Raw genomic sequence first — 12034 nt, forward strand, 5'->3', positions numbered from 1 at the left:
TTTTAACTAAGTTTATTTTAATCTTGTTTTTATTAGTTAGTAATTACTGCCTTGACCACCTTTTTTGTGGAAAGGTGGGGTGACCACACATGAGAGGGCTTTCTCTGCAGTGGCCCCACACCTTTGGAATAAGTTGTCATTGGAGGTCGCCATGTTCTATCATTGCAGGCTTTTAAGAAGGCCTTGAAAACTTATTATTTTACTGTGGCCTTCTCTTGATATGATTGCTGTTATTGCCATTGTTGTGTTTCTGGTTTTATTGTTGGCTTTTATTGTTTTTATTGCTATTTTATTGTGTTTATAATATTTTAACTGTTTTTATGTATTTTATTGTAAGCTGCTGTGGGAGGGCTTCTGCCCTGAAAGGCAGCCAAGAAATATTGTAAATAAATAAATATCAAATAAAGAAATAGTTTCATATATAGAAGACTACATTTTATTGACATAGAAGCATAAAAAGGCAATGGAATACATTTTTTGTGGGGAAATACTTAGAAAATGACCCACTCCTATGTCCACAGTGCTATATTATTATAATACTGCCACCACACCTATCTCCTCTACACCCACAGCTCTTTTCTAGCTGTCCTCTTGCAATTGCAGTGGACTATTTATTTACAAAATTTATATCGAAACCAATACAAAAAGTTTCTCTGGGCAGGTTACAATCAAAGAAAAACAATTACATAAAATATAAAACAATAGCTATATAAAAAAAAACAGCAGCAAAAATAAGACAAATATAACAAACTCAAAGCATCATCGAAAGCTTCAGATCTTAAAATGTCAACAGCTCTATCACTCCTCCAGCTCCTTCTAAGAGTCCCATGTGAAACTATGTCAATTGGGATAGGGGTATACTTCTTATAGCTGACTTCAAAAAAGAGAGGAGGAAGAACTTAAGACAGGGGTGCACAACCTTTTTGGTCCCAAGGGTCACATCAGGTATGGTAGGGACTGCACCATTGGGTATGGTGAGGGGTGTGTGCAGTGTATATGTGAGCATGTGCATATGTGCACACACTCACACATACACTACACACACCCCTTACTCACACACGCAGGGGTTGCTCTGTGGGGGCTGCTGGGGAAGGGAGGCCGCTGCAGCCTGCTCCCAAACTGGTCTGTGGTTTACTGACGCTGCTTCAAGTGGGAAATGCCAGCTGTTTCCTGGGTTCTTTTAGGCAGAACACAGCTTACCTCCAGGCTCTATGAATAGGGTTCTATGCTTTCTACTCTATGGTTCCTGCCATTGAAGCCCTGTTCCTAGAGCATCCCTGGAGTATCCTAGGAAGCAGGCCAGAACCTTTCAGCACTACTCCATTGGATGCTTCAGGATGCTTTAGGACTGAGGCGTCTGCAGCAGGAATCATAGAGCCCGTTCCTAGAGCAGTTTTTTTTTTTAAGTGGCACTGGAGTGTTTCAGCAGTGGTGGATGCTGGGGGTCTGGAGGGCAGCCGGACAGGGCTTGTGGGGGCCACCAGCAGCCCAGGGCTAAAACCAGCCAGAGCTATGACTTTGCCCTGGATTTACCAAGTACCTCACCTCCTGCTGCAAACCAGATTTCCTCTGGTTCCCTCCCCCATCTTACCCTGGAAGCTCTGACTTTGCCCTGGAAGCTCTGTCCCCGAATGGCAGATGTTGCGGGCTGACTGTGGTGGTGAGGAAAAGCACTCTATACATATACAAACATTGACCCTGGTGTTAAAAACAGGTGATGTGCTATGATGAAATAGGTCACATATATATGAAATACGAAAATTGGTTCAAACTACTCTTAACAATGTCTAGCAGTCTGAACTGTGTGTGCTTTTTGGCAACCCTTTCTTGAGCCTATAAATCAAGGTAACACTTGGGTGAAAAATAGTCAGATTACAGCAAGTTATAATAATTCTAACAACTTTGGGGGTACATCTGATAGTATAATTGCATCTCACATCCTTCTCTATTCCTCCATAGAGGAGAAAGCTGATGTTATAAAGGCTGCATAGAGCTTATATTTGTCTCCCATTCCTCTTGAAAACAAATACAATGTTACTGTTACATTTATTTGTTTATTTATGTATTTATTATGGTTTTCTTAAGCTTCCAAACCAATGGGAGGTAGCATTAGACTGGAAGTACTGATTGGATAATGCATTCTAGAGAAAAGGTATGTTAATAAGGATGTGCTTAATGTCAGTCACCCTCTCCTTTTTAAATAAAAGCTCTGAACGGTCTTTGATGGAGCTTCTAGAATGCGACATTGCATTAAGCAAGATAGCTTCCCTGTGCATTTGATGGTCCTCTGTACGAACCCTTGGATCGCTGGCACTGCACACTGACCTTGATAAATAACAGTGGTTTATTTTTAAGCATACTGTTCTGCTAAGGGAGTACTCAGGGTACCAGGAAATGCATTATTAACTATCTTTTGGGAAAGGATTATAGTACTTACAGCTCCTGTCATCTGTTTTTCTTTAGAAAATGGTCCCTGCTTAGGATTCAGGAAACCCAAACAGCCTTACCAGTGGTTATCCTATAAGGAGGTGAGGTTCATGTTGTATTTTTCTTAATGACCCAAAAAACTTTAGAACAGAGTTTTGGAATAGTTGTTCTAAGGTAGCCTCCCCCAACCTGGCGTCCTTCAGATGTGTTGGACTACAACTCCCATCATCCCCAGGGGAGGGCACCAGGTCAGGGGACGCTGATCTAAGTGAATGAACAGTATAAGAGCTGTTTGTGTACCTCCCACCACATGCTCAATCCACACAAAGGAAGCCCAAATTCTTCACTCAGAATGAATTATACAAATTTGGCAAATCTGCATCTATATTCTTCTTTATATTATGGTTTTACTTCTTGACACAGGCCTGTGATACAGTGCAGGTTGCTATTCTCTGCCACTATTGCTGAGCAGCATTTCAGAAGGAGAGGAGGGTCCATGCCCTACCGTCTTCTGCCAGGAGGAGTAGAAACTGATGCTCTTGTAACCTTTACTGTATCACAGTGTCACTCACTGATTCATGCCAGTGCAGAATATTAAAGGCACTTTTTGAACCGGGCCCACTGACTAAGTCTTCTCTTGCAAGTGAGACTAGCTGAATGTGCTATTGCATGGTCCACTTCTGTTTAATTCAGCTTTTTGAAGAATTTGGAATTCTTTCGGCAAAGGCAGGGAAAGGGGAAAAAGAAGTGAAGGATATAGGGTTATATCCAATGTTAATCCTACTTAGAGCAGATCCATTGAAATGAATGGGACTAAAGTCAGACTAACATTGGATGCAGCCCATAATAATTAGAGGTACATGGGGCAGAACTGCCATAATAGGCCATAGCTTCATATTGAGGAAGCCTGGATTTGCCTCAAGATAATGTGTGAAATGGCCCTATGCTCATTATTTTTAAGTGTTTTCTTTCACTTTGAGGTTGCTGAAAGAGCAGAAGCATTGGGATCAGGCTTACTCCAAAAAGGATGCAAACCGTCCACAAGTCAATTTATTGGGGTCTTTGCACAAAACCGGCCAGAGGTGAGATTTAAGAAAACAGGAGTCTTATCTCCATCTTCCATGTTTTAGTCATATTTATTGCAAACTGTAATTTATACCTTTCATCATCTCCTTCTAGTGGATCATTTCTGAGCTGGCTTGCTATACCTATTCCATGGTTGTGGTTCCCCTTTACGATACATTAGGTCCTGGATCCATTCGTTATATTATCAACACAGGTAAAAAATTAAAAGTTGATTCATTTGTGTAAATAGCTTCTTAGGATGCTGTTTTTTTGCTGTGTACTTGGAACAACAGCTGTTCAAAAGAAGAATTATTTCAGAAGTGAGAGTCATTTCAGTTCTGAATCCTCACTTCTAATAAATCCCCACTTCTAGTAAAATGTTAGAAGAGGGAACCAATACATTTTTATCGACTGGGTGGTTACAGTTGGCCCTTTTACCACAAAACTGCATCTGCATCTGAAACTCCCCAGGGCAGTTTTGTTGTCTGTATGTGCGTAGTGTAGTTTCTCAAGCCAAAATCCAGATAGATAACATTTGATATTTGACAGACGCTTTAAGTGGTAATATTGAAAAATATTTTTAAGACACTTTTCCATCTACTAATTATGACTGTTGAGGTAGTAAAACACACACACACTCTTAGAATTTCAGCAGGGGAATCAGACCCAAACTGTTAAATGTATACCTCAGAAACTACTTCAGATAATATCCAAGATGGAATTTAAATATTAAAAAGTAGAGTCTAGCTGTAGCTCTATTGTGGTTTTGGGGAGTTTCAGAGTAACACTTGATCATTCCTGTAATCATCCACTGGCAATATGGTACCAGAACTGCTTACATTTTCATTCTACAATTTGGCTTTTTGCTGTCGATAGTCATTTTACATCAGATAAGACCACTTTTTCTTCTTTTTATAAATGCTAAAGTAATTGAATCTGTGAACCAGTATTTCTGAGGGGTAACCCTCATGAACTATTGTGTTACTTTTTTTTATTTTGAGTTTTGTATTCCTCTTTGACTAAAGACCCCACAGTTGTTCTTGACGTTCATAAAGTACAGCAGTTCAATTCTAAACATTTCATTTCATTTATTATATTTCTGTACCGCCCCAGAGCCAAAGCTCTCTGGGCAGTTCACAAAAATTAAAAACCATTAAAATGCATTATATAAAATATTAAAACCGTTCACATAATAACATAAAAGAAATAACACACACAAAAACAACATATATCTAAAACAATTTAAAACAATCAGCCAGAGACAATCGAGAGACTCATTATACGCTGCCAGATGCCTGAGAGAAGAGGGCAGTTTTAACCTGGTGCCGAAAAGATGACAGTGTTGGCACCAGCTGGGCCTCGTCAGGGAGATTATTCCATAAATGGGGAGCCACCACCAAGATTTGTAAAAACATTACAAATTAAAAATTGAAACCATAAAACAACTGGACCAATGTGGAGAGTCGGGGAAAAAGAAAGAAGAGGAGAACAGGTTAAAAACCAGAATTAAAAAATTCTGAACTTAGCATAAACAAAAGAAAAAAGTGTGATTCCTGTGGTGGAGGAAGTAAGCAGTGTTAAAATTCAGGAATTAATATTTATTCCTGTATGTCTTTCTATAATTGTCACACAAATGTCAATAGAGGATTCTGATTTATTTAAAAGATAAATATGTTGGTATTTCACTATAATTGTCTAAAACATCATTTTATTTTTTTGTTCAGCTGATATTTCTATAGTAGTTTGTGATAAGCCTGAAAAAGCCAGAGTCCTGTTAGAACACGTAGAGAAAAAAGAAACTCCAGGCTTGAAATGTATTATTTTAATGGACCCTTTTGAGAAAGACCTTAAAGAAAGAGGACAAAAGTGTGGAGTTCATATCCAGGCTATGCAGGAAGTAGAGGTGAGGTTCTTTGCTTTATTTTGTTATGTTATATCTTTTATGAAATTAAGCAACTGTTGCAAAAAATAAGAACAAATTAATATGGGTATAATTTTTCTTCTTATTCGGTCACACTTTCCCCTCTAAAAGACAAGTCTTTTAAAAGAGGCGGTAATCAGGCCATTCCTGAAAAAGCCTAACCTGGGCCCAGACGATGTTAACAGCTATAAGCTGGGCTTCCTGGGCAAGGTGCTTGAGTGGGCAGTTGTAGGACAACTCCAGGCACTCTTGAATGAAACGGATTATCTAGATCCATTTCAATCAGGCTTCAGGCCTGGTTTTGGAAAGGAAACTGGCTTGGTCACTCTGTGAGATGACCTTTGCCAGGAGAGGGACAGGGGAAGTGCGACCCTGTTGATTCTCCTGGACGTCTCAGCAGCTTTTGATACCATTGACTATGGTATCCTTCTGGATAGGTTGTCTTGGTTGGGAGTTGGAGGCACTGCACTGCAGTGGTTCCACTCCTATTTGGATGGCTGATTCCAGAAGGTGGTGCTGGGGGATTATTGCTCTGTGCCTTAGCAGTTATGCCATGGGGTTCCATAGGGCTCTATTTTATCCCTTATGCTTTTCAACATCTACATGAAACCACTAGGGGAGGTTATCCAGATGTGTGGGCTGAGGTGCCATCAATATGCGGATGACACCCAGCTCTACCTCTCTTTCTCATCAAACTCAGGTGAGGCAGTGGCTGTTCTGAATCAGTGCCTGGGCACAGTAATGGACTGGAAAAGGGCCAATAAACTGAAACTCAATCCAGACAAGATGGAGGTACTGTTAGTGGATGGTTCATCTGCCTGGCTAGGTGATGTTCAACCTGTTCTGGAGGGGGTTGCACTCCCCCTAAAGGATCACGTTCATAGTTTGGGGGTGCTCTTGAATCCAGAACTATCACTTGAAGCATAGGTGGACTCAGTGGCACGGAGTACCTTTTATCAGCTTAGGCTAATTTACCAACTATGCCCTTATCTGGACAGAGATAGCCTAGCTACAATTATCCATGCTCTGATAACCTCTTGTTTGGATTACTGCAATGTGTTGTATGTGGGGCTGCCTTTGAAAACGGTCCGGAAACTTCAGCTAGTCCAAAATAGGGCAGCAACATCGTTAACAGGGACATTGTTAACAAGATCATATTGCGCCAATACTTTTCCAGCTGCACTGGCTGGCAGTCCATTTCCAGGCCTGATTCTAAGTGCATTAACATTCAAAGCTCTAAACGGCTTGGGGCCAGGTTATCTGAAGGATTGCCTCCTCCCATATGACCCTAAGATCATCCTCAGGGATCCTTTTCCATGAGCCCCCACCAAATGAAGTGGGGCGGGTGGCTACCAGGAGGAGGGCCTTTTGTGCTGTGGCCCTCTGGCTGTGGAATGAGCTCTCTAGAGAGGTTTGCCTGGTGCCTACATTGTTCTCCTTCTGGCTCCAGGTGAAGACCTTTTTATTCTCCCAGTATTTTAGCGTTTTAGCTTCTTAATCTTTTAGCTCTGGTGTTTTAAATTTGTATTTAAATCGCTGCATTGCTGCTAGGTTTTATTCTGGTTGTATTGTTGTATTGTGGTTTTAAGCGTTCATATTTTATATTGTTTTATGTTGCACTTTGTGGTTTTAATTTTTGTGAACCACCCAGAGAGCTTCAGCTATTGGGTGGTATAGAAATGGAATGAAATGAATGAATGAATGAATAAGTCAAGGCAAGTACAAGTACAAATACTATAAAATATAACTGGTTCCACCAAGCCAATAATGGGCAAAGATGGCTAATAATAGAAATAATAATAACAGATGAGAATTTTAATTTCTCAACTTCTCATTGCAAAAACTGTTTTATAATTCTCTTATTTATCCTCATTTGATATTATAACATGGCATAAGTAAAGAAGAGAGACACTGCAGAAAAGTATCTGCAGAGAGAATCGTTTCAGATGAATTGAGCAAGAGAACCAAGCGACATGTAACACAGGGACAGGACCATGGCTAATTCACAGATATTAAATCGTTACATTTTTATTAAATTATTTCAGGACTGTGGTCGAGAATGCTGGCATGTCCCTGTGGTGAGTATAACCTGTCCCTTTCCACCCCTTCGTATTTGTTCAGAAAAAACTGGGCCCAATCCACCATTAATATCGTCCGTTTGAGCCTCATTGATATTAATGAGAGCTGCACAAGAGCCAGTGGCCTTATGCTTGTCCCATTTGCTTTAAGGGAATTTGATGCAGGGTTAAAGCGTTATCTATATAGACTCTGTCTTTGGAAGACAACCTTACTTGGTCACGAGTGATCGCCATGATGATGATGACGCAGCAGGGATCTTTGCGGATGGTCACCATATTTAAGAAAATGGCCATTTTAAATAGTTTCTAATCCAAGTTACTTGTGTATAGCATAATTTGTCATAATCCAACATAGTGCATATCAGACGTTGTGTGTGTGCGTGCGTGCGTGCGCACCTGGGCTCCTTCATTTGTTTTCTGAATATTTAGATTAATGGACAAGGCATGAGGGAGTTAAAGTGGGAGCAAGAAGTGGGAGGGAAACAGAGGAAGTCTGGTTTGGAGAAGGAGGTAAGTTACTTGGTCAATCCAGGGACAAACTCAACCTTCTTTAATTACTTCAGTGTAAGCGTGTGCAACTCCTATTTGGTTTGAAACCATGGCACTGTGGGAGGGGGGATTTGAGCTTTTCCCCTCCTGTTTTTGTCCCAAAATTTCACCCCCAATCCCTGCAGGTAGGGTTTTTAAAAAAAAACACTTTACTTTCCAAAGGAAACTTTTTTCCTTTTTTTAACCCCAGGAAACTTTTTTCCCTTTTTTTAATCCCAGGGAGTGGGCGGTGAGGGTGGAATTTCAGGATGAACATGGGAGGGGAGGGGTTAAATTCCCACCCCCCAGAGCACCAAGCTGGGGCCAGGTATGCTTATGCTGAAGTAAATCATCCAAAAACATTTAGTTTGGCTCCCAGTCTAGTACAGAAAAGCGCAGGGCTAAACTATGCATTGTATGCAGCCACCTGTAATTTTACTATGAAGTGTTCTTTTCCATTGTAAGGCACCGTGGGTAGGGGGAATGGAGTACTTAGCCCTTCCCCTGGGGAGAAGCATGGAGAATAAACTAGAGGATTGGAGGATAGAGTGAAATTTAATTAATCACATTTCTATACTGCTCAATACCCAAAGTTATTAATAAGAGCTGTCAAGACTTGCCAGACCTGCAAGAATCCTCAGTTTCATGCAAGAATCAAGGGCCTCCTCCATATGAGTTACGAAACCTTTCACACGCTCTGGACAAATATATCCGAAGAATAATTCTTTGGTGCTGAATGTTCCAGAGGCCTGCACAGTAGCAGTTCCTAGCATGGCTGACGAGTCTTAAATGCAAGGAGGAGTGTGAGATTGTGGTGAAGAAATCTTTCTCTTTTGATCTTGTTGCCCAACCAGAGGTTGCTGTCTGTGCAAATGTTGAGGCTCTGGGATGACAATTCCAAAGTGATAACTCTGAAAGACGCAGAGCTATAGATAAGAGTGACTGCCTTGCTTCATCTAAAAAACCTCTATTGTTTGGGACTTCAAATACAGCTGAGTGTGATAAAGTGAACCATTGAGGCCTAAGAACCTATTTGATTTTTTTTTTCCACACAGAGTATCAGCTGAGAAATACAAACTGCAAAAACCATGAACTCCAAGTAAATTACTGTGCTGGAGATCTAGTGCTTGACCAATATTAGCTCTGTCTAGAAGTTGCCTTTACACCTTGGTCCAACACATGAGGAGGGAGCAGGGGCATGCCAGTTAGCCCCATCCCCTCACATCATGGGCATCATGTAGCCCCACCCCCTGGCATCTGCGTGTACAGTGTGGAGACCTGCAGGGAGGGTGCCTTGTGTGAAGGCTCCCCCGCAGAAGTCAGCACTGTGCATGTGGTCTGCAGGGGGCAGGGCTACTCAGTGTACAAAATGCCAAGGGAGGGGATGGATGGTGAAGCTCTGCTCCCTCCTTGTATGGGTGCATGAGGGAGACTTCTGAATAAGGTTGTTGTTATAATTCAGATAGTCATAATAGAGCTGCTTGGAGGCTGGGATTTAACTTCATTAGGGAATAGCATCAGTTAAACTAACAGCACAGTCTGTACATGTTTACTCAGAAGTAAGTCCTGTTTTGTCCAGTGGGGTTTAGCCTAGGAGGCCTGCATGATAAACTATTCACACAAAAGTATCTTCATATATTTGGAGCAAAACCTTAGGAAAAATGAAGGATCAACTCTAGACAAGGTAATTTACTATGGAAAAGCATCATAATTTCTTGCAAACCTGCATTAGGAAGTTAAAAATAGATAAGCCCAGTGTACAAATGAACAAAGACATTCATTCTTCTTACAATTTTTCTAGCCTCCTCGACCAGAAGATCTATCAATTGTCTGTTTTACTAGTGGCACTACAGGTAAACTGTACCACTTTTATAACACTTTTCTCAGACCTAACAATGTACATTGCTGACACTGTACAAAATACCATTTAACTCCATTAAAATAATATATATCAAATGTATGTATATGGAAATTGTAATGTATGCATGTGATTTTTTATATATTTAATATGTACCAGAAAGAGTACAAAAGCATAATGATATAGCAATTAAGAACTGTGGTACATTGTTATATATAAAAATATGGACTACTGATGTGTCGGTTACTTACATTTATTCAGTATATTTTGAAAAGTAATAGAAATATTTATAATGAGTACTCTGGGAACATCTCTACTTTGGTTTAAACAAATATGTGGAATGGCTCATTAATAAATTCAACTCTTGATTTTTAAGGATTCAGCCCAGCTGAACCATTACTGTTAACAACACAATTTTTTTTAAGCTTTCCACTTAAAATGATCACTGATTTACAATAGTGAAACAGTTTCAGTAGCGAACTGGTGTTTGCGGTCTGATTGTTTCAGCCAGGAAGTCCAATCTCCTCCCTCCTTTCCGGCCTGGTAGAATGAGCACAACAATTGTATGGTCCAACAAAGATGACTGCCACTTCACATTGTCGGGATCCAGTGTCCGTTAGCAGCAAGTTATTTTTAAAGCTGTAGAAAACTTGGAAACAGTAACAGCCACAGCTATTATGTGGTCCTCATGTAACAGCAGTTTGTGTGTTATTTCATAGAATAGTCATAGAATAGTAGGGTTGGAAGGGGCCTACAAGGCCATCGAGTCCAACCCCCTGCTCAGTGCAGGAAATTTAACCCACAAATTGGCAAAATCTAGCAGGAGTGAGAAACCATGCTGCCTCCACCACAGTTGTCTCTTCCGTTTTCAGTTAATAACCTATAATTGCCCCGTTCATAGGTTGCTCTTGTGACGTCCGAACCCAGACACGCTGGGTTGTTTAGGGGTTGAACAACGCAGAGTTAATCCAGGAACAAACAGCTCATCCCCAACAATCCATAGGTTAAACAACCCATAGGTTGTCATGACCTGTGGTCCATTGAGATCTTGCCAATTATGTTACCACCGCCACCAATCATAGTTACCAATGATGTTCCTACTTTAGCCAGTGTCATGAAGTAATGGTAGGACAATTGAGATGACATTACTTCATTTGTTCCATACCCTTTCCCACACAAAGTGCAGAAGCATGTTGCATCCTAGGTTTCCATGCCCTAATGTTCAGGAAGCTTGCATTTACACCCTGTAGGTTACAGGCTTCCTAGGAAAATAATCTTGAGTTCCACTATGGTACCAGTGTTTCCTACAGCCATTGTTTATAGCACTGAACATAACAGGACTATGACTGTTTCATTTGGTCTTTCTTAGAATGGCTAGCAAATCGAGACAACCCCCGACCCCCATACACCCTCCCTGAGTACCTCACCTCAGATGTCTTCCTAATGGGAGGAGGCAGTCAGTTGTCTACCACAACAACCAAGTAGATTATCTTAGGGATGTTGACCTTGCCTTTCATATAAAGCAAGGACTTTCATACAAAACATATAATCTGATGATACTGGCATAATAATTATTGTTTCAAAAACTGTGCAGATGTTCCTCATGATATTGAATGTACAGTAAGAACTCCTACTGTAGGAGAATGGATACATCCACGTGATTAAATAAAAAACTATCCTCTCATTTCCATGATGTTAATTCTGGCCGGGTCCTGAATGGACATCAGTGATTCCACTAAGATGAGAAAGAATAAAGTTACATGGTATTCAGTGGTGGTAAGATATAGTTACTCTTCATCCAGTCATGGGTAGGACCTCCCTACCCTTCCAAAAGTACTTCCTGTAGAAAGGAATCTTACAAGTGGATCCAATCCTTATAAATAGCCATGACTGATGAAGCTGGCATTTTCTTGTTCTTTTTGATAAGGCATGAAGTATCACACAGATAATTTTTACATCTTTATTTAATCCTTTGTTTTTTCATTTAAACTCATTTTGTGCTATCTTCATTAAGCTGCAACTCTAACAAAGATTATTTATATATTAAAACATATCTACACACTATAAAGTGTGATGTAGTGGTTAAGGTATTGGACTGGAACTTAGGAGACCTGGGTTCTAGTCCACACTCGGCCATGAAGCTCACTGGGTGACTTT

General features: G+C 40.5%; 1 protein-coding gene across 14 annotated transcripts in view; it reads left to right on the forward strand.

Moving 5' to 3' along the window:
• Positions 1 to 12034, forward strand: part of ACSL6 (acyl-CoA synthetase long chain family member 6) — a 117215-nt gene that overhangs the window by 67285 nt on the left and 37896 nt on the right. For 10 of the 14 annotated variants that reach the window (XM_084838873.1, XM_084838876.1, XM_084838875.1 and 7 more), the window contains 6 exons: positions 2464 to 2528; positions 3408 to 3509; positions 3607 to 3706; positions 5217 to 5395; positions 7459 to 7491; positions 9821 to 9872. In XM_084838873.1, coding sequence (XP_084694999.1) covers positions 2464 to 2528; positions 3408 to 3509; positions 3607 to 3706; positions 5217 to 5395; positions 7459 to 7491; positions 9821 to 9872 — 531 coding nt within the window. The remainder of the gene's footprint in view (positions 1 to 2463; positions 2529 to 3407; positions 3510 to 3606; positions 3707 to 5216; positions 5396 to 7458; positions 7492 to 9820; positions 9873 to 12034) is intronic. The other 4 variants (XM_084838884.1, XM_084838886.1, XM_084838885.1 and 1 more) reach the window with 1 other exon arrangement.

The sequence above is a fragment of the Heloderma suspectum genome, chromosome 2 (genome assembly GCF_057233095.1).
Source record: "Heloderma suspectum isolate Gila_16-S chromosome 2, 16-S_ref, whole genome shotgun sequence".
Lineage (NCBI taxonomy): Eukaryota > Metazoa > Chordata > Lepidosauria > Squamata > Helodermatidae > Heloderma > Heloderma suspectum.